The following is a 22941-nucleotide window of genomic DNA, read 5'->3' as shown; positions in this document are numbered from 1 at the left end:
ACCCACTGGATTTGGCTGTTGTGCAGTGCTAAAAACAAGGAGCCCACTAGTGGAATGGCTGTTGCATGCCACAACTGGATATCACAGCTTAGTTTCATGGTAAGGGGATTATGCTAGCCCAGTGAAATTTCTGACATCATTTTTTTTAAACTCCTTATTTTTAAAATCAGTTTGCCATGTGTGGCAAGGAGAGCAGCTACTGATCGAGAAAACAGCAGGGGGGGAAATGACAGCTGTTCTGGGCTCACATAGCTAATTTCATGAGTCTTTGAATTCTAACCAACATCTTTAACATAAGACCAAACTTTAGAGCATTTTCTGTGTTAGATGCTCGTTGTTGGTTTGCTCTCAAACCAATAAAGTTCCTGGGCACAACCAGCCCTCTCTAGTCTACTAGACATATACGTATATATAGATCAGCCACAACCAAGAAAGACTTGTATGAATGTTAGCAGTGACAAATCAATGAATTAGGGCTTGGAAGAGTGATGTCGCAATAGGCACACATATCCTATTATACGAGGCTCTTCCAAATCCTAGCAAACAAGACAAAAGGAAAATGGGTGCACGGCTTATCATTGATCACGAGGTATACAGCTTGCAAATGAAACAAAAGTGACAAGAAATGACCTTCCCATGGGTAAAATAGGTACTATTCACCTTTTCATGAGTGATGTGTATTTGTTCTTGTTTAGTAGCAACTCCTTCTCTAGTTCTTGATATTACCTCTTGTTCTCTGGCTTTACCAGTAGTAACAACTATGGTAGCTTCCTTTTTAATCTGATCGTTGTGGTAGAAACAAAGAAAACCAAGCCTTAACATTTATTTTCAGCAAACAGACACTTTGAAAAATAAATAAATCACAAACATCAATACAGCTGGAGGAGTATATGCTTGGGGGAAAGTTATTTCAAGCTCAGCCCAGGGGGTGGGAAGATAAGTTAAATATTAGGAACACCTTTGTCAGTATGATAAAGTTAATGTTAGATTAACCCAAACTGTCTCATTGAATCATTGTTTATTGGGGTTATTAAAATCAGTCCTGGGGCATCTGTACAGTATAAAAATGGTTTAAAAACTGTTAGCTGGTTCCCGCCATTAATATAAAATGGATTGGTGTATTTATATTAGTTGACCCCAATGGTTTATATTCAGATGGTTTTCTTTACCATTATTACATGCTTATCTGGAATGCTTGCTAGTATTTTGTTAATTGTTTGCTGATTCATGCGGTGGTTGTGTGAATGGCAAGGAGAGGATGTTATAGATACATATATAGAGAGTTATATTGCTGTTTTATTGTGCTTCTACCTGCTCCTGGACAGGTTGAATGTGTACTGCAGTCATTGCTGTCCTTTTAGCAGTCTGTTCTACAGCGCTTGGATGAGGTTCTCTCACTCTGGCCATGTCTACAGCAGCAACTACTGTAGCAACAGCTGCTGTTTTCTCAATGCCCTGTGGGACCCAAATGAGTCACATGAAAAGACATATCTTTTCCCCCATAGGCATAAAACAAACAAACAAACAAACAAACAACAACAACAACAACAATGTAACAACATGGGTGCTGAGCACAAGGCAAGCAGATGGACTTACCACTCAGTCCAAACAAAATAGGAAATTCTTTCCAGTACATGCACACTTCTTCAGATACACGTGTGAAGGTGCTACTGGTGTGTATTTGAAGAAGTGTGCATGCACACGAAAGCTCATACCAAGAACAAACTCAGTTGGTCTCTAAGGTGCTACTGGAAATCGACTATGGCAGACCAACACAGCTACCCACCTGTAACTGGAACTATGGAAGGCACTCAGTCCAGGAATGGGAATCCTTGGTCCCTCCAGAAGCTGTTGGACTCCAACTCCCACTGTCCCTCACCATCCACCATGTTGGCTGGGCCTTATGGGAGTTGCGGGCCCAACAACATCGAGAGGGCCATAGGTAAGCCATCCCAGACTTAATCCTATTTAGACATTATGGTTCCACTGCCATATAAGCAGAGAATGGTGCACAACTTTCTCATAATTCTACATGAACGGGACAAATTCACTGTCAACGCCTCACAAGACGGAGCCAATGAGCTGTGGTCTTTCACAATGTTTCTGAAGAAAGGTCTTACCTCTGCTGCCGCTGCTGCAGCCGCAGCAGTAGTGGCAGCAGCACCAACTCCGAAAGCAGCCCCCGCTGCAGCTGTGCCACTGACAGTGATCTGTTCCTGGACACCGTATCTCCCCTCCCATCTCTCCTCAGTCTTCATCTGGGTAGTACTTGTCGTTATTCTGGTGTCTCTCATTCTCGTTTCAGACGTGGCTACGTAGCCTTCCTGCTTCCAAGGAGGAAGGACGTCAGAACCCTCCGCCGCCGCCGCCTGTGCTTTACGCACCAAGATTGGGGATTTCACAGGCCGGATGGGCGAGGTGGAGACTGAGAGCCTCCCAACCCCAGCAGGAGACACGGACCTGTGGGATAAACATAGCACACTGCTGATGCCACAGAAAACAAAAGCAGCAAGAGGGCAGCCTAGTATTTAAGCACGTGCTTGGTGGTCTTGGGCAAGAAGGAACTGCATGCAAGGGAGTGAATAAACTGGAATTATTATTATTATTATTATTATTATTATTATTATTATTATTATTATTATTATATTTATATGCTGCCCATCTGACTGGGTTGCCCAACCACTCTGTGTGGCTTCCAGTAAGATATTAAAATAGGTATGGAGCACTGTGTCTTTCCTCAGTACCTAGTACAGAAGCCAAGGAGGCTGCCGGAGGAGGGAGGCCCCTTTCCCCTATACCCAACATAGAAATGCAGCAGGCTGCTGGAGGAGAGGAAGAACTCTGCCAGCTCCGAGCAAGCTAGTAAGCACTTTTGCGGGCTAGGATAATTTGTGGGCTTATTTGCAAAGTTGAGTTAAAACATCTGGATCTGATTGCACAGGTTTCCATACTCTATGCTGTATACAAGCGGATAGTATTTGTGCTAAAAGAAATCAGCGGAATATGTTCAGTACTTGGAGTGTAAATTAAACCGGTGCCTTGAAAATACAGGGGGGAAAGCATATTGATTATTTAGCATCAGGGGGAAAAAAGTGGGGTAAGTAGGCCGGAGTTGTGCAAGAATAAGAAATTAGTTCCGTTTAGATCTCTTAAGTGGTGTTAGCTACATTAGTAAAACAAAAAAACAGTGTTTTGAATGCATTTTAAACATGCAACACCAAACCGTGATGTACAGCACACAACTTTTCTATGCGATTTTACATGGCTTCCTCCCTCCCTTTTGTTATAACGATTTAATTTATGACTTATTTATAGCGGGGTGGGGGGGGTGGGGTGTTTTCCTGTGTGTAGATCCACCCTAAGTCAAACCTGAAGTAGACTAAATGAAATCAATGGATTTAATTTATTAATTAAATCTAGAACTAGTACTCTATATATCTACAGATTTTATTAACATCCGATCAGACTCTGAATAACAGCAGTGTGGGCTCAATACTTCTTTGTAAAATCGACTTATTCAGAGGAAAATAAAAAAGCAGAACTGTGTCCTGCAGGGGACACTGTTGCATCAATGTTGTATTTATATAGCTTCTCGGAGGTAGGTTATCTATGAAGTAAGCAATTCACCCCCCCCCAAAAAAAATCGTTGCTATCACACACACACACAATATATTTATTTAACTTTTCTTTAACAAAATTTGCAGGCTGCTTGATTGTAAAAAAATAAATAAATCTCTAAGCCGTTTACAAAGGCTACATGAAAACTGCCAAGAAAAACTAAAGTTTAAAACAAGGTTTTTGTTTGTTTTAAATCAAAATATCAATATAATTGCACCATAGACTAAAACTGCAGATTGAGATACATGCCAGTTTTACGTGTCTGGGTAGGCTTGCCTAGAGAGAGACATTTTTACAGGTGCTGGAAAGAATACAGTGAAGGCAATTGCCTAATGCCAGTGAGCAGGGAGATCCAGAGAGTAGGAGCTGCTACACTGAGTGATGAATTTTTGCAAGTGTGGACTGACCATTATGTGGCATTTGCAATTAATTTATTATTATTATTATTATTATTATTATTATTATTATTATTATTAATACACAAACCCTTTCTGGCATGGAACCAAATGCACCCATCCAAACAATCAGCTTCCAGGCCATAGCATTTTCTGTGTATCTCATTCCAATTTGTATTAAAGTAGCCGGAGGGAGGTTGGGGAGAAAGAGAACTTTGTACAGGCGTTAGAGTGGTTTACCTGACTGGAGATGGTGTTGGAGCTCTGACATGTCTTACAGGAGATGGCGACTGTCTAACTGGGGATGGCGACTGCTGTCGTGCCATCTGTACTTTAGCAGCAATTATTGGCGGAGTCGGTGATTTAGAGGTAGGCCGCGGTGGCATCCGCGGAGGAGCCTTGTGTGGCAGCTGTTGCCCAGTGGCACTCGCCTCTATAACCATCTCAGCAGTTGCAAGTGTTCTGGCGTCAAAGTGGGCTTCTATCTTCTGCAATGCAAGTAAACAGTCAGGAGAATCTGCAGCAATAAACACAGACATCCTGAAAACTTCCAGTAAACCCGCCTGGCAAAATACAAACCTTTTCAACTCTAGTTTGTCTTGTGGCTTGTGTAATCTGAGCAGTCGAAACAATTGTCTTTGTCTTTTTAGCGGGAACAGCCTCTTCCTCACCTAATAGAAAGGGAAACCAGACTCTTAAATTGTAATATAAGCAATCATTGGTTTTGTGTGTGTGCGTGGGAGAATAAAATCTGTTGTTCCAATTTTTTATGTTCACATATAAACACCACCAGTAATAAAACCAAAACAGAAAACAAAACAAAAAAACCCAAAACCCTGCCATCTGTTTTTCTTGGGCATCTAGACAATTAATGTGGGAACTGTTGATATAAGATTAGTCTTTTTGTACAACTATGTAATTAGGCCAACTGTGTAATGCATAATAATTAAGACATTGATGTTTCAGAATCAAGGCAGCATGTCATATAAAGCCTAGAAAAACAAAATGACTGAAACATAGAAATATGTTCTGCGTGAAAGTATTATTTGGTGGCTTCCAAATATCTGGCTCACTTTCACCAAGTTTCATGTGCTTCCTTGAATCTAACCTGTATAACTAAGGATATACCTGCACCTAGAGGAAGTGTGTGTGGTGGTGGTGGTGGTGGGGGGGATTCCTGTTGATCCTTTTGCTGATGAAATGCATTAGTTGGGTACTGTGCAGAGCTCCCCCAGTCCAGCTGAGACCCATGCGCACATGGGAACAAGTTCCTACTCATGTATCCCTAGCCTGATGGGGAATCTCATGTGATATATGCATAATTCCACAACAGCAATGATGAGTGCATGCTACAAGCAACCTAGAGGAGGAGGAGGAAGGAGGAGGAGGGAGGAGGAAGGAGGAGGAGGAGGAGAAGAAACTGCCATAGACCTTCATTTACCCACTGGAGTGCCTGTAAGCATATTTCCAAGTGAGTCATTATGAAGCGACAATACACAACAGGACAAGCCCTGAAGATAAGAATTCAAACCATGCCTTGCTGGGTTTTTATAGCAAAACAACTTTCACTGAGGTATTTAGGATAAGTTTCAGTCTGGAGTGAGTTTTTTTTACAACCGAGTTACAAATGCTTGAGAGACACGATGTTGATGGATCTGTTGATGGAACAGTAATAGCCACGTAGGCACTGTCATGATGATACAATAGGTATGTGCGTGGGTTTGTTTTTGTTTTTTTTTGTGTGTGGCTCACACACTTCTGATCTATCCTTACCTTGAACCAGAAGTTCGGCTGTTGAAGTTGCTCGTCCCACGCTGTTTGTGGCATTTACTGAATAGGTGCCGGAGTCTTCGGGGTAAGCTTCTGCAATTATTAAACTGTAGAGGTCTCCTTCGTGTAAAATTTGGAAATCAGGGGAGCTTTGAATTTCTGCTCCATCCCGATAGAACTTCACCACAGGTGTAGGGATTCCAGTCACTCTCACGTCAAGTCGAACTTGACTTCCTTGTCTTGCTGTTGTGCTTTGTAGTCGTTGTGAAAAGTTGGGTGGCGCTGTCTCAGCTGTGGTTTAAAGAACAAGAAGCATGCTCAAATAAGAGGGGAACAAAAAAGACCAGATCCTGGTCATTTTAATTGATTGTATTAAAATTATTGTGCTAAAACAGGAGTGGCCAACCTGTGGTCTTTCAGACATCATCAGGCTACAACGCCCATCATCCCTGACCATTGGCCACACGAGCTGATGGGAGTTGGAAGTCCAATAGCATTTGGAGGGCCAGAGTTCACCCATCCATATGTTAAAATATTAACTATGTATTAAATATTATCAATAATTATTCCAGCAAAGGAATCCCAGATTTTATCTTTTATACACCTTTGCGGCAACAAAATTGAATTATTGTTATTTTAATACGTTGATATCATTGATCTTATTTATAAGTATAGTGTCACTAAATCAGAGGAAATTATTGTGTCAGTTTTGACTGAAGCATTTCAGTAGCAAACTCTTACAAGAAAAGCATCAGAGATGATCAGAAAACAAAGGGATTTCTTTGTATCAATTAAGTAAAAGGTAAAGGTAAAGGGACCCCTGACCATTAGGTCCAGTCGCTGATGACTCTGGGGTTGCAGCACTCATCTCGTTTTGCAGGCCAAGGGAGCCAGCGTACAGCTTCCAGGTCATGTGGCCAGCATGACTAAGCCGCTTCTGGTGAAACCAGAGCAGCACACAGAAACACCATTTACCTTCCCGCTGGAGCGGTACCTATTTATCTACTTGCACTTTGACGTGCTTTCAAACTGCTAGGTTGGCAGGAGCTGGGACCGAGCAACGGGAGGTCACCCGTCGCAGAGATTCGAACTGCCAACCTTCTGATCAGCAAACCCTAGGCTCTGTGGTTTAACCCACAGTGCCACCCAAGTCCCATTATCGGTTCAGTAGTTCCACTAAAATCAGTGTAGCTTCTGGTATGTTAAATATTATTCACAAATTATGAGTCAGGATCAAAACATGCACCCAGACACTTTACATTCTCAGGCTGTAAGGATATTTGTCTCCTGAAACACCTGCACTTTGCCTTTTGGAAATTCTGTGTACATGTGCTGAACAACACACATAAATATACATAAAGTAATATGTTATATGGGCACAAATGCTTGATTCTTTGGATACTTATATCCTTTTCAAGGGAAAAGGTTCATGGGGGTCCAGTGAACACAAATCTGTTGCCTCAGCCCAGTATACCTGAAGGAGCGTCTCCATCCCCATTGTTCTGCCTGGACACTGAAGTCCAGCTCCGAGGGCCTTCTGGCGGTTCCCTCACTGCGAGAAGCCAAGTTACAGGGAACCAGGCAGAGGGCCTTCTTGGTGGTGGCGCCCACCCTGTGGAATGCCCTCCCACCAGATGTCAAAGACATAAACAACTATCTGATGTTTAGAAGACAACTGTAAGCAGCCCTATTTAGGGAAGTTTTTAATGACTGGTGTTTTAATGTATTTTTAACCTTTGTTGGAAGCTGCCCAGAGTGGCTGGGGGGGGGGGACCCAGCCATATGGGTGGGGTAGAAATTTATTTATTTATTTAGTATTATTATTATTTTGAATTAAATGTGCATCGTGGGGACATGGTGTGCAGGCCTCATGTATCATATAGTTTACAGGTCCTTACTTCCAAGCAAAAGTATTTAGGATTAAAGGGTAAACTAAATATGAATAATCTTATCATGACATAGTCTTTGAATACAGTAGGATTTAGAAGTGGGGGGGGGGGAGAGAGATGAAGCAGCTTGCTTAATGGTGTTGATCTCGCGCGCCTTTCTTAGTTTCATGCTTCTAAAAAGTAGCATTTGTGGGTCGTTTCCCTGGGTTGACAGGTGTCAGAAGGAAAGTGCCAACTGTTGATATTCTCCTAATTGCAACATACCTGTTACGAGTAGTTCAGCGGTACTAGTTGCTTGTCCAGATCCATTGGTGGCTTGTAGGGTGTATCTTCCACTGTTAGCGGCTGTCACGGCGGAGATCACAAGTTTAGCGCGGCCATCGCTATATGAGATCTGCACACCGGGCAGAGTTGCAGCAGAGATAACCTGACCATCCCGATACCAGCTCACCTCAGGAACTGGGGAACCTTTAGCAGGAGAAAGACGGTTAAAACGTTATTGCTGTTAATAAGGTTGCCATAGCGGCTGTGGCAATGGTCACAAAACATCTCTGATTGTCGCCCATGCAGTTTTCAAATGACATAGGGCCTCAGATCCTGATAAGGCGAGAAGAATGTGATTCGAAGGATATTGCATTTTGAGAAAACCAACGCTGGCCATGCCCTTGATTGCCAGAACATGTCAATATTCATTTCTGCTGTCTGTGCAGTTGGAGCCATCTGGCAATTTTCTTTTTCCACCTTCTAATAATTAATAATAATAATAAACTCTCAATATTTCCATCTAAATTTTCAACTGAAGCAATAGCTGAGATGCAGACAATGAGAAGGTAGCTTTCCTAGATGGCAAGTAGAAATTAACTGCTTAGGCTAATCTTTTTTTTTAAAGGGATAGCTCAAGAAAACTGAAGGAGTTGAAATTATTTGCACATTTGCACTATACCCTATAAAGTGGTTGTATTATAAGGGAATTCCATATCTAGCAGCATAGGCGGTAAAATTAGAACACTTGAAGTCCCTGTTTCAAGTCTCAGGATCTCTGTGAACATACTAGGCAACAGTCAGCTTTAGCTTCCCACCAGTAATGAGGGGATACTTGTTCTGACTAAGGCCAGCCCTACTGTTAGTTACTGAGCACATCAACCATTCCCCGTTGTTGGAGGACATAAGCTATACATGTGCTATATGGCCTGTCCTGCTATATAAGCTGTTGTCCTCAGGGACAGCGGAAGGTTACAGTCTCTGATTCAACTGGCCAGCACAATTGGCTTCTATATATGGAATGGTGCAGAGACCATTTTGTCCTTTGCCTCAGGCAGTAAAATGTTTTGTGCTGGCCCTACAGCACATAATTTTTGCAAGACTTACTGAGTGGATGCATGTAAAAGTGCTGTGATCACTTAAAAATGTGTTGTATAATATACATAAAGTAACAGTTTTATACGGTAGTCTGAAAGATTATATTTTGTGATAATTTGGGGGAAAGCCCTGATTTGTTGACATTAATATACAGTTTACAACCTAACTTTAACATTTGACCTGTAAATATAGATTTGTATTCCTATTTTGCATTATCATAGGTAGTAAAGGTAAAGGTACCCCTGACTGTTAGATCCAGTCGCGGACGACTCTGGGGTTGTGGCGCTCATCTCGCTCTATAGGCCAAGGGAGCCGGCGTCTGTCCGCAGACAGCTTCCAGGTCATGTGGCCAGCATGACTAAGCCGCTTCTGGCAAACCAGAGCAGCGCACAGAAATGCCGTTTACCTTCCCACCAGAGAGGTACCTATTTATCTACTTGCACTTTGACGTGGTTTCGAACTACTAGGTTGGCAGGAGCTGGGACCGAGCAATGGGAGTTCACCCTGTCGTGGGGATTTGAACTGCCAACCTTCTGATCAGCAAGCCCTAGGCTCTGTGGTTTAGACCACAGCGCCACCTGCATCCCATCATAGGTAGAGAAATACTAAATTTTAAATGCCTGATTATTGACAAGAGGGAAAGAATTGCAAGTGCGAAGTTATGCTTCTTTGGTGATTTAGGAGCTCAGATTTCAAGAGATAAAAATTGCTCACAGATTTTAGTGCATTAGAAACCCAAATCCTGAATCACTGTCAGCCCTGTCCAAATTGATGAGCGGCTTTGGGGAAGGAGGGATTTACAACACATTGCAATGTGAGTTAGTGTTAACAATAAGATTACTTTGTGCAAAGGATTGGACTGGAGACAAAAGCAAAAGAGAAACAGTTTCAGAAAACTACCTCTCCCTGTGATACAGAGAGCCTAGGAAAATACTCCAAGCACTTGCCTGTGCCACCATGCTCTGGTCTCATTGACATACTAAGCAGTCAAGTGAATGTGGGAGATGGAATAAATTTGAGGGATAAAAGGAATCTTACCCCATAATATGGGGAGTGGGGAACATTCTTCAGACTGAGAGTCACATTCTCTTACGTGCAACCTTCTGGGTGCCACATGCAAATGGTGGGCATGGCCAGAGGCAAAAATGGGGGGACACAATGGGTTTGACTCTTAGATACGTTTGATAGGCTACATTCTAGCCATGCAAACACCAGTAGCTTTGATACTTTCACACACCCCACAGACCTCTCACAGGAATTATCACCCTTTGAGGTCTATTTTAGCCAGGCAAACCCTACCTTGACTCTGACAGCAAAAGAGGATCTCAGTTGAGAAACCCTCTGCCCCCCATTATGATTTACCTCATTGCATCTAAGGCCAGATTAAGGCATGCTGAGGTCCTAAACTATGTCAGGTTTAAGAGGACCCAGACCGTTACACGCACACACAAAATGTATCATTCTAACAGAAAGCACAACAGAAACCATAAATATCTGTGCATGCATATACACTGGTGCATAGGCGAGAATGCAACTGAAAACTAACAATTTAACTAGAACGTATGGTATGTCTTGCAATAGGCCTGTTTGTTGTATATGAAATGCCTTTACATTTAATGAGTGGAATTGGTGGAATATGGTACTAAGTGGGCAATGTGCTTTGAGGAACATGATCCACTTGCACAATGGGACCTCCTCCTAACCTTTCATTGCTGATTTGGGGATTGCCGAGAAAGAACAGGGAACATGGTCCCATGCATGCAACAGTTTGGCTGAATCCCACCCATTTCGTTTTGTATATAGAGGCCCCTTATAATCAGAGGCCATAAACTGCAGCTAAACTGAGCTTGTATATAAATCTAGCACTGAGTGCGGATTCTGTGACCAAGAGATCGTCACACCCACCACAGCTGAGTTCTGATACTAGAAGTGACCTCAGCAGAGAGAAAAGGTGTTTGGGCAGAGGGGCTGCAGGGAGGTAAGCATTCCTCTATGCCCCTTTTGTTAAAAATGCCCCTTTCCTTTTGTGTGTGAGAGATCAAGGCAGTTCCATGTTTAAACTCAAGTGTCACCACCAACACTTCAAGCTTAGCCTTTGCATATAAAGGCAATAGAATTTACTTTCCAGTAAGTGTTAGGCAATATTGATTCCCACAGGTGAATGCACAAATCAATGGTCCCAAGAAGGATTGGCTGCCTTGCCCTGGCTCACACTGCAAAATATACGGTTTCTAGCTCAGAAGATGGAATTAGAGTAAGCAAGGATGGGGCATAGGGGGAAATGAAGCCACACAGATAGGACTTTGCAGGAGGGGCTGTGGGGGAAAAACCTCCAGCAGCACAGAACTGAGCCCAGGCAAGGCTGCTCATGTATCTTAGGCTGGTTCTGCTCATGTATCATGGCTATGCACAGGAATAAATATATATTATGTTGCCTATGCCCAATATGTGGTCTATGATCTACCTAAGGTATGTATTCTGAGTCATGGGGTATTTCCACATTGCGTTCAGTTCCAGTAATATGGCCCTTAACTTTAAAACATGTGGGCTGCTATAAGCTGCACCATGATCCCATTTGGCCTGGCAAATGCTCGCAGCACATCTAAAACAGGACCTGCCATAGCGAAATCTGGCTTTGTGGACAGAGACTTGGATGAATTTGGGCCACTTTGGAGCATGACTTCGTGGAAGCTTAAGATTTACGGGATGCAGTAATGGAACTCCAGCCTTTGGTGTGATCCACCAGGGCTCCCCTTCTACGTTCTAAAACCAGCTTACTGCCGATTCATCCCATCACCAGTTATTTCAGCCTGTGGCAGCTGCATCACCACCACCCACTCTAGTCAGCAAGTAGCTTTTCCTGGACAGCCACTCTGAGTGAAGATGCAGAGCATCAAGGCCCCAATTATTCTCTCCTCCAGAATAGCCTGCTGCCATGGCTTGTTACCCACAGATGTTTATTCATGATTGTGCCTTCCTCTTAATGCTTTGTTCTCCCTTGCTACTGTGCAGAGGCAACAAACCATGAATCTTGGCTTACCATGATATTCAAACCAGAGATCAGGGTTTGACTCCCTTTCACCTCTACTATTCTAAGTTTTCACTCTAATAAACCACGATCTCTTGCCAAAATTTGCTTTTGGCTTACCAACTGCACTTTCTCAGAATGAGAAACAAACCACAAACGCTGGCTTGGGTGAATCCATAAGCCAAGGATCATGGTTTGTTTCCTCCCAGTGCAAGCAGGGAGGATCGAAAGAGCCCTATTTAGACAGGTTCGGGGTACATTATTTACTATGTAGTACCAGTTTACCATGATGTGAACTGGTTCTATATCTGCTAAACTGTAACCCACAGAGAAGGAAGGGACTTAATTAACTGAATTATTTCACAATGGTGCACCTTGACTGTATATAGTATATACTGTTGAATTAACCCCCCCCCAAAAAAACTACCTCTCAGACCCTCTAACAAACCTCTGTTCCCACGATTACTTGGGTGGGAGTAATGAACTGTGAAAGAGGTATTAGAGTCCTTTAAATGCATGGTGTGTGAGAAACCTTTGCGTGGTAAATAAATTATGCAAAGTAGTCCGCACGGGAATGTGAATGGTCAGACTAAAGCAGGCATCCCCAAACTGTGGCCCTCCAGATGTTTTGGCCTACAACTCCCATGATCCCTAGCTAACGGGACCAGTGGTCAGGGATGATGGGAATTGTAGTCCAAAACATCTGGAGGGCCGCAGTTTGGGGATGCCTGGACTAAAACCTTGCTGTACATTGACAACTATATTTCTCACTCTACCAACTAACAGGAAAAGTCTTCGCTGAAGCAGTCCATTCCCCCCATTTTAGCTTAGGGCTGAAGTTCTCCTCAGGATAGGGGAAAAAGGATACTCAAGGAGAAGTACTAGTATCTGCCTCTATCGGTGGAGGCAGTAATGCTTCTGAACACCAGTTTCTGGAAGCTGCAGGAAGTGGGTGTACTCTTGTGTTTGGGCCCTGCCTGAGGGTTTTTCCACAGGCATCTGGTTGGCCACTGTGAAAACAGGACACTGGACTAGATGGGCCTTTGGCCCGATACACCAGGCTCTCCTTATGTTCTTATGGAATCATGTGGTGTCAAACTGAGGCGTCAGCGGTGGAAGAACCAATATTGCCTTTGACGTTTCATGCCTTTGCGCCATAGGGGGAGCTAAAACCCCATGAAGGCACCTAATGCCCTGATGCTGATGCTGATAATAATCCTAATAATCCAACCTTTCATCTGATCCTCCCTCAGTGGTCCACCACTAGTGTAGTCAGTCACCGCCGCCACCCCAGTGCAAGCAGGCAGGGGACCAGTGTGGGGTGGAAACAGAGGGGATATAAGAAAGCCCACCCCCAACACCCGCCTCAGATGATCTGATACATAGGAGAAACACTGTTCCCCTTGACCATGGTGTGTGGAGAAACCAGCAAAAGCAATGGGAAGCCGTGATTGCGACATAAAAGCCTTACCACTAATGTGAGCCTCAAAGGTTGCGGCACTACCCTCCAGTGCCACAACGCTTTGTAACGGCTGCGTGAACGTCGGCGCTTTGGTTGACATCTTTAAAGGCACTCTGAAAAGAAAGACGGAAATAAAAAGCGTATGTGAGACATTGATCCTTCTGAAGTCCTGAGCATAGAGAGCACGACCAGGTGACGTGAAACTCTATGCCCTACACTTTTGTATGGAGTGATTTCCACGAATGACATTCTTGACTGGGTCACACCCTAATAGCAGCATTTTATGGAGGTTGATGCATTGTAATTATCCCAACTATGTACAGCTCTGATTAGCACAGTCAGTGACCCGGTTGCAAATGGCTTAAAGGGTGCTGCATATAGAATCATAGAGTTGCAGCAAGGGATGCCAGGGGTCGTCTAGTCCAACCCCCCTGCAATGCAGGAATCCCAGCTAAAGCATCCATGACAGACAGCCATCCAACCTCTGCTTAAAAATCTCCAAGGAAGGACAGTCCATATTGCCAAATGGAAATAGGCACACTGCTTAAGAGCCTCCTATCTCGTGCTGCCATTGCTTTATCATCTGACATTTGCTGCATTCCTTAAGCTACAGCTTCCCTAACTTTTCATGTTGGTGACACACTTTTTTAGACACGCATCATTTCGCAACACAGTAATTCGGCTTTCCAGCTCTGGAATGAACTCAGGGAGCGTTCACGCGACACACCTACACGCTGCAGCCGACACACAAGCGTGTCGCGATGCGCCATTTGGAAAGCTCTGCCTTAAGCCCTTCTCAAATCAGAAGTGGAAATGGAGGGGTGGAGGGTGGGAGGAAATGATTTTATTCAAAATCACAAAACTGCCCTAAAGTGCTAGCATCGTTTCCCCATTCCACGTGCCTTTAAATGAGTGACCATTAAAGTATACTGGAAATCTTCGGTCTATTTGGTAATTTAGAAGTGTTTAAAAATAACCTCCTCAGAATGCTTGATAGTTTCCTTTAAATGCAAAAGATGTACAGTACTCTGTTGGAAGTGGTGGGGGGAAGCAGAATAAAAATGTACTTGAAAACATACAAGCAGCACAGTTGAATCTAGGTTAGAGAGCGAGGAGCTGTGAAATGTGAGCTAGGCTATAAGATAACTGACATTGATGGTTTGAACAACTGCGGGAAGGTGCAAAAATCTGACCCCACCCCACCCCTAAAACATTTGTTGGTAAAACACAATGTCCTCACTTTCTGGCAAACCACATAAGAAAAGCATATAGTCATGTAATAATTCAACTCTATGCAGGACCTTTAATATCCCTCTGTATTTACTTGCCTGTTGGATTTGTCATAATAGAGGCAAGATCAGTATTCTGATATCTTTAATGAATTCCCACAAAACTACAAACTGAGGCACCAGAGATTTTACTAGTGGCATACGGGAGGCCTATTTCTCTCGGTTATCTTGAGTTCAGACAGCAGAATTCGATTGAGATAATAATAGAAAGCTTCATAATAGCAATATGAACATGCTGCCTTTTTGTGCATATGGACCATTAGGGGGGCCCCCTTTCACCTTAAAAAGTTGCAACTCCCAGATTTCTAGCAAGTGAATTCCTTTACATGAATTCGTTGCAACGCTCAGTCTTAAACTGAGAATATTTAAATGACTTTACGACGTCATTTTCCAAGTTGGGTTCCTCACATTATCTGAAAGCAGAAAGAACTGAGCTAAAAGGAAAGAAAGCAAAGACTGCTTAAAGTGACTTAATTCCATAGCATAGATGTTTCAGACGCCAATTTGTTTTCTTCTCTGCCTTAAAGTAGTGGGGGGAAATTGCTGTTTATCCAAACGGTAATCTTATATGACTTATTGTATCATTAGTATTTCGAAAGTATGCCTGTGAAATGTCACATTCCAAAAATAACCACCCCGGGTTTGACTGACAGCAGGCAAGTGGTCCAGATCTGCAGTGTAACGGATACCCCAGCAGCTGATTCCCTTAAAAAGTCATCAGCGACTAGCCGATGCCATGTGCATTTTATCAGAGCTATTCTGGGAGCATCTCCATTTATCTGCAAGCAATATAACCTTGAGCACTCCCTGGAAGCATTAAAAGTTAACCAGACATTTTAACAGGCATATATATATATATATATATATACACACACACAGTATATGAAATAGCTTTTCACACTCAAGCACATTTAAAGACGTATTAGCCAACTATTACAAAGACCTAAAATTCATTCTCCAAGATATCTCTACTTCTGCATTCTGGTTTAAAAGAATCATGTAGGACTTCATGCTTTTTCTCCCACCCCCCACCCCTTAATTTGAGCTACTAGGTACTCCTAGGTACATGCATTTTGTACCAGGGGTTTACTTGACATAGAAAACACAGTTCAGTCAACCCAGCGCATGCCACTCACCTGATTGCACAAGAGTGCCTGAATTGGGTGGGCTGCGCCCAAACGTAAGTTCCTTAAACGACGTCCTTATCCAGAGTATGATTTTAAACAATCCCAACATGAGAATGGTTGAGCCTCTAGCCGAAAAAAACAAAACTACACGGTTGAGACGGTGTAGTTTTGCTTTTCCCTGCAATCCCTACACCCGAGGCGAGGCTGGGAATGCACGACTGCTCAGAAGTGCTAACATGGTTGTTTTGCTTTTTATACCCCAGATCTGCTGACAAGTCTGCCTCTGTCACCTCGGCGTCACTTCTGATTGGCTTCCCCAGCAAAAAGGGGTGTATGTCCGCTTAATGCAATGGGCCACCTGTTTGCCTGATTGACAATGCTAATTTTGGCACTAGAAAGAGAGGCCATGCTGAGGAACAAGCAACCAGTTTTTTTCCAGAAAGTATAGTTGTGTGAGGGACTGGGATTGTATCTGACGCTCCTAAGAAGTTCGTGCCTTGGGTATCTTTTTTTTTTTAATTAAAAAAGTGGGAGAGTAAAGAAATGGGGTCAGGTGGGTGGGTGTGTTAATAGAGATGTTATTAGCTAATTGTGATAAAGAGTCAACTAAGTAATGGGCTCTTCCAGTCCCAGTCCAGCCAAACCATCCATTTGCCTCCTTGCGAACAAAAAAATGGGCAAATTCAACTGTCCATCTCCAGGTCAAATAAGTAAGCTGGTTGCATACCAGGTGGACTTATTATACTGGAAGAATATATTATTTTGACTTAATAAAGGTAATAAACCCTTTACATGTCAGAGCGATTAGGACTTCTGAAGAAAGTTCATAGAATCATGAATTGAAGAGTTGGAAGGGACCCCAAGGATCATCCAGTCCAACCCCCTACAATGCAGGAATCTCAGGAAGTTAAGGGATTGCTTCTATAAAAAAAGGTAAAGGACCCCTAGACAGTTAAGTCCACTCAAAGGCGACTATGGGGTGCGGTGCTCATCTTGCTTTCAGGCTGAGGGAGCTGGCGTTTGTCCACAGACAGCTTTCTGGGTCATGTCACCAGCATGACTGAACAGCTTCTGGTGCAATGGAACACCGTGACGGAAACCAGAGCGCACAGAAACACCACTTTCCTTCCCAATGCAGTGGTACCTATTTATCTACTTGCACTGGCGTGCTTTCGAACTGCTAGGTTGGCAGGAGCAGGGACAGAGCAACGGGAGCTCACCCCGTCGTGGAGATTCAAACCGCCGACCTTTTGATCGGCAAGCCCAAGAGGCTTAGTGGTTTAGACCACAGCGCCACCTGCGTCCCACATTGCTTCTAGGATGACTTAAACAAAGCATGTTCCGATGCAAATGAAAGCATTTATTTATTTCATATAAATTGGAGATCAGAGGTTGGGCCTAGCAAAGAGAAATAAAAACTGTGCTGCAAACAGCAGAATGTTCAGGAGGGTTCGTGTTTTGCAGTCCACCTCCCCGCTTTGCAGAAAATGAAAGCAGAGATAAGACATTGACTGCAAACGTGGTGCCCTTCTGTTCATGGAAAGGCCTTGGATGCAGTGAGGCTTTCATGGGGGAGAGGAGGTGGTTTTTGGTACCAATCTTGCCTTCCCCATGCAACCCTCTAGATAAGGTCCAGCTCAAGAAAGTTTGGCACGCGAGGCGAACCTCAAAATGGTGCTCCCCTCCCTGCAAGAGAACAAGGGGTGTGTGAAGATCTACATCAGGACCACTAGGGGAAGAAAGATTGACTTCGGGATCTGCTGCACCTGTGGATCCTGCCATCTGAGGCAGTCACCTCACTTGGCCTCATTGGTGGGCTGACCCTGCTTTGGCCCACCAAAATCTGCTCATTGGTGTTCATTAATTTCAATGGGTATGTTCTGAGTAAAGCTTAGTTGAATACCACTTAAGGGACATTTTAATTTCAAAAGTGGGGTTGTCTCCATCAGGATTATGAGAGATAGGTCACCTTTACTCCCATTTGTTGGATGGGGAACTGAGGCTGAAAATAGTGATTTACTCAAGGTTTCACGATGAACTGTGACAAAGGTTGGACACAGCCCAGCTCTCCAAGATGGATGGATGAACACAACTTGATCTGGAACGTAACAATTTATAGCAAGCTCTCCCCCCCCCTGAATGTCTTCTTAAAGACTGAACCATTTTTAGGGGAAATATTAATTCATTTATTTATGAAATGTATAGCCTGCTTTTCATCTAGGGATGGAAGAGAAATTCCACTCAGTTCACATGTAAAGGCACCCACTTTTCGGAACAATATATGAATCAGAACACAGATACCTTTTGAAATTTGTACTTTTCCAAATTTTGCAGTGCTGTTCTTTTGCAATGTAAACAAAAATGCATATACTCAGCTAAAGTGTGCATATAGTTGCTTAGTGAACATAACATACAAAAATTAAGGAAAACTGCTTTACAAATATATATATATATTTATTTGTTCTATTTATTAAACTTATACACCGCTCATCATGCAAGGATCACAGTGTAGTTTGCAGTATAAATATGTATCTTAGTAGAAATTTACATGAAAATACCGATGAATTTTAAAAATACAAACTGATATGGAAATGTGGAAAACTGAACTCAAGACTGGGAAAATGAGAGAAGCGGAGATGGATCATTTCACTCGTCTTTATTTTTGCCACGTGTCTCAAAGTGGCTTCTCAAATATTGCCATACCCAGTTGTCACTACAGTAGTACCTCGGGTTACATACGCTTCAGGTTACATACTCCGCTAACCCAGAAATAACGCTTCAGGTTAAGAACTTTGCTTCAGGATAAGAACAGAAATTGTGCTCTGGCGGCGCGGCAGCAGCGGGAGGCCCCATTAGCTAAAGTGGTGCTTCAAGTTAAGAACAGTTTCAGGTTAAGAACGGACCTCCGGAACGAATTAAGTACATAACCAGAGGTACCACTGTATCTGAATTTAAATACAACGAGCGGCATGGGCCAGGAATCAGCTTCGCCTGCTGAACAGCAGCCTGAAGGGGGAGAAGGCAAAGCGACTCCACCCGCATCTGATCAGCCTTCAAAAACACAAAAGAGAAGTCACTGATGAGAACCAGCTGGTTTCAGCCTTCTTCAGCAGAGCTTCCAGCCCTGCTTCCTGTCCATCTTGACCCTGGACTCCTGTGATCATCGGCTTGTCTGACCCCTGGACCATCAGACCACACAGATTGCTGTCTGGCTAAACCTGGAACTGGATCTGACTTCAATATCTTCTTCTTTTTTCTTTTTTTACTTCAGTATCTGAAGTAAGTACACCTGATTGGCTGGCCTCCCACTCCGGTGAGTGTTGCTTAGCAACAAGACTACAACAAAGCATTAGTGCAAGGATTTCTCCTTGTGCAACTGAATAATCCTCCCCCCCTCTTCTTACCCCACCCATGCCCCATAAATATGTTCTCAGATTTCCCCCCAAGCCTCCGTATCATATTGGGGGACAGTCTTCACTTGTGTGTTTCCCTTGTGGTGTTAGTCCTTGGACTCGTGCAAAAATGTAGAATAGCGCCCTATATAGTTATATATTTAGGATTAAAATTACCTGTACCCTCGCCTTCTTTGACAAACAGGGCAGGTTTGATCATAGCTGTCAACCTTCCCTTTTTTTGCAGGAAATTCCCCTGTCACTACTATATTATAGACTATAGTACTGATAGGGGAATTTCCCGCAAAAAAGGGGGAAGGTTGACATCTATGGGTTTGATCTATGGCTATTGCCTTAACTCAACGGTTTCCGCTTAGGAACTTACTTCCCCCCAAGGCAACAGTAGCATTACAATAAGTAGCTCATGGCCTGAGGGTTCAAGTTCAGGCCCCAGGGGACTTTGTCTTGTTCCCAAGTTCTACAGACTTTTCCCTAGACCCTAGCTATGTCCAATGGCTATTCCCTCGGCTATTCAAGCAAAAAAAAACAAAAACAAAAAAGGAGCATCAAAACTGTGTCAGAACTTCTGTGGTTGTTTCTACTAAGGAGACAAAGTTTAAGCCTCCCCTGTGGTTGTGTGTCGGTTTGTGTCAGCCGTAGGCAGCTGAAGCCAATCTTGCTAGGCCTTCAGCCCAGGCCCAATTTAAAATATGGCAGCTACTAAAATTAGTCGCTGACTAGAGCACCGGAGTATACGAAGTACTGATACCAGCCACAATGACAAGGCACAAGTAATTCAGAAGCTCTTCTAAGGGTCAGCTTTATTCCTTGTAACTATAGCCCTTTTCAGACATTCTTCTCTACTTGGTTTTAAATCTCCACATGGAGGGAATAGCAGAATACACACACACACACACACACACACACACACACACGAGTAAGATGGAATTTAAAAACCTGTAGTCTAGTAAGCGTTTGTGTTTGTTTGTTTGTTTGTTGTTTTGCATTCCCAGTGATTTACAAATAAATTACTTCCATCTATAATGAACAATCATCCTTAACCACATGGTTTATTACAGAATGGCTACTGTGTAACATATGATTTATTGACAAACCATGAATTGTGGGTGTTGTCTGAATGAATATGCATTATGTCTAGAAACTGGAGTTTCATTTTTGTTTGCTGTTTTTTCAACAAATCAATACTTCTGAAAGATAAGGAGAGGGATCTGTCTTCCCAGGTGTTGTTTATATGCACATATTCACATTCTGATGTGTTCACAAAATGTAAGAGAGAGGAAAAATAAACTTTACACTAACATTTTCAAGCAAAATATTTATTTCTTTACTTATGAACAAGTTACATTTGTTAAGTTTTACTTCTTGCTATGCGGTTGGATATAATATAATCATAATGGGTTATGTAGACAGATTTCACTTCTGTGCTTTTGCTGTGAGGAGGAAATGTGTGATAAGCTAAAGGAAGCAAACAAGGACATAGTCCACAACTTTTGTGACAGATGAGCGAAACTCTTTACTCTGGGCTAAGACACAAGAAGTCATAAACAAACCCAAAGGTGCAGGGCCTCTCCAATGCATCCAATCTCACACTTAAAAACCAGAGAGCTCAGTTGATGTACTCTTTTGAGTGGCAATTTCCAATATCTCTAACCTCCTTAAAACTGAAAACATGGGATCATATATTGTGGCATGTTTTCTTATTGGAGAAACGCACACAAAAAGTGAAAATTGCTGGGGGGGGGGAGTATACAGAACAAGCTTGCAGCTTTTCGAGTTAATGGAAGTTAGTGAGCATGGTCATCCCCTGCCTTCCCCTTATTCTCATTTGTGGTTGCAGTAATAACTTTTGGCTTGGGAGGGAGCGACACGTCAGCCTGGAACCTGCATGGAAGATGCTAGAATATTGCCACCTGCCTGCTCGACTCTTTCAAACTGATTATGCAACAGTGTATGATTTATTTGTAACAATCTTTGTCCTTGCTTTATATTTTGCAACTTGCTTCGTATTCATTACTTGTTTACTTTTATGCTGAATTGTTTTCTTTAAAATCATCTCTCTGTATAATATATAACAAACATGGTCTTATCATCTATTACCATGTGATAAGGGTAACAGCCTTCAAATTATGAAGATTCAAATTGTGTACATGACAGAGTGTGCATGACAGAGTCACCCCAGTGATATACAGCCACATTCAAGCAAGGATCTGATACTATCGTGTTGTGAATTTCACCACCCTGGTAGCCAGTGACAGGGGTGAGGAAACTCCCAACATAATGATGTTAAAGGGTGAGTGTTCCTTCCCGTTAGAATCATAGAATCATAGAGTTGGAAGAGACCACAAGGGCCATCCAGTCCAATCCCCTGCCAAGCAGGAAACACCATCAAAGCATTCCTGACAGATGGCTGTCATGCCTCCTCTTAAAGACCTCCAAAGAGGGAGACTCCACCACACTCCTTGGTAGCAAATTCCACTGTCGAACAGCTCTTACTGTCAGGAAGTTCTTCCTAGTGTTTAGGTGGAATCTTCTTTCTTGTAGTTTGAATCCATTGCCCCGTGTCCGCTTCTCTGGAGCAGCAGAAAACAACCTTTCTCCCTCCTCTATATGACATCCTTTTATATATTTGAACATGGCTATCATATCACCCCTTAACCTTCTCTTCTCCAGGCTAAACATACCCAGCTTCCTAAGCCGTTCCTCATAAGGCATCGTTTCCAGGCCTTTGACCATTTTGGTTGCCCTCCTCTGGACACGTTCCAGCTTGTCAGTATCCTTCTTGAACTGTGGTGCCCAGAACTGGACACAGTATTCCAGGTGAGGTCTGACCAGAGCGGAATACAGTGGTACTATTACTTCCCTTGATCTAGATGCTATACTCCTATTGATGCAGCCCAGAATTGCATTGGCTTTTTAGCTGCTGCATCACACTGTTGACTCATGTCAAGTTTATGGTCTACCAAGACTCCTGGATCCTTTTATACGTTATAAAGTAAAGGGGGGAGAATTCATTATAGAGGTGTCGTGTGTGTGTGTGTGTGTGTGTGTGTGTGTGTGTGTGTGGCTCGTGTGTTTCAGCCTGAGCTTCATTTACATTTCTTTTAAAAAGCTCAATATAAAGAGCAGGAAAAGGACTCCGTTGTCAGAGAGATGCTTTGAGTTAATTGCTCTGTTGTGCCAGTCTGGCATGTTTGGAACAATAGTAGGTAAGCCAGCTTTCATTTTGGTATATCTTCCAAGTCTGGCCGCAATGCTATCTGTCCACTCAGAATAAAAGTAAAGCACCTTTCCCCCCCATTTCACTTTTTCCTATGAAAGGAAGGCTGGGTGGAGATGGAGGCAATGAATTTCCCATATTGGAAACTCAGATGTGGGCACAATCTGAGAGAGTACATCCCAGGAACCTTTATAAATGTGGTCTGAGAGCTGTGGCAGAGGGGTGGAGCCTTCTTGGGCGCACTTCCAGAGGTCACATGCCAGAGGTAAAAGTGGGTGGAGAAATAAAATTTATCTTTGTACACCAGACTAGTTTCTACACACCCTCACACATCCTTCTCTATCCTCCAGCCAGGTAACTAAGAGGCAAGATCG

At 43.1% G+C, this 22941-nt stretch overlaps 1 protein-coding gene across 1 annotated transcript in view; it reads right to left on the bottom strand.

Annotated features, from left to right (window-relative positions):
- The window catches only part of TTN (titin), a 286732-nt gene extending 270559 nt beyond the window's left edge, over positions 1 to 16173 (bottom strand). Inside the window, 9 exon segments of the mRNA XM_033167307.1 lie at positions 661 to 780; positions 1312 to 1455; positions 2121 to 2460; positions 4254 to 4501; positions 4593 to 4684; positions 5787 to 6074; positions 7937 to 8140; positions 13531 to 13634; positions 15947 to 16173. Coding sequence (XP_033023198.1) covers positions 661 to 780; positions 1312 to 1455; positions 2121 to 2460; positions 4254 to 4501; positions 4593 to 4684; positions 5787 to 6074; positions 7937 to 8140; positions 13531 to 13621 — 1527 coding nt within the window. The 5' untranslated portion in view covers positions 13622 to 13634; positions 15947 to 16173.
- Positions 16174 to 22941: the final 6768 nt, after the last annotated feature.

The sequence above is a fragment of the Lacerta agilis genome, chromosome 1 (assembly GCF_009819535.1).
Source record: "Lacerta agilis isolate rLacAgi1 chromosome 1, rLacAgi1.pri, whole genome shotgun sequence".
Lineage (NCBI taxonomy): Eukaryota > Metazoa > Chordata > Lepidosauria > Squamata > Lacertidae > Lacerta > Lacerta agilis.
The sequence above is the reverse complement of the archived record's forward strand: the minus strand, read 5'-3'. Positions and strand labels throughout refer to the sequence as shown.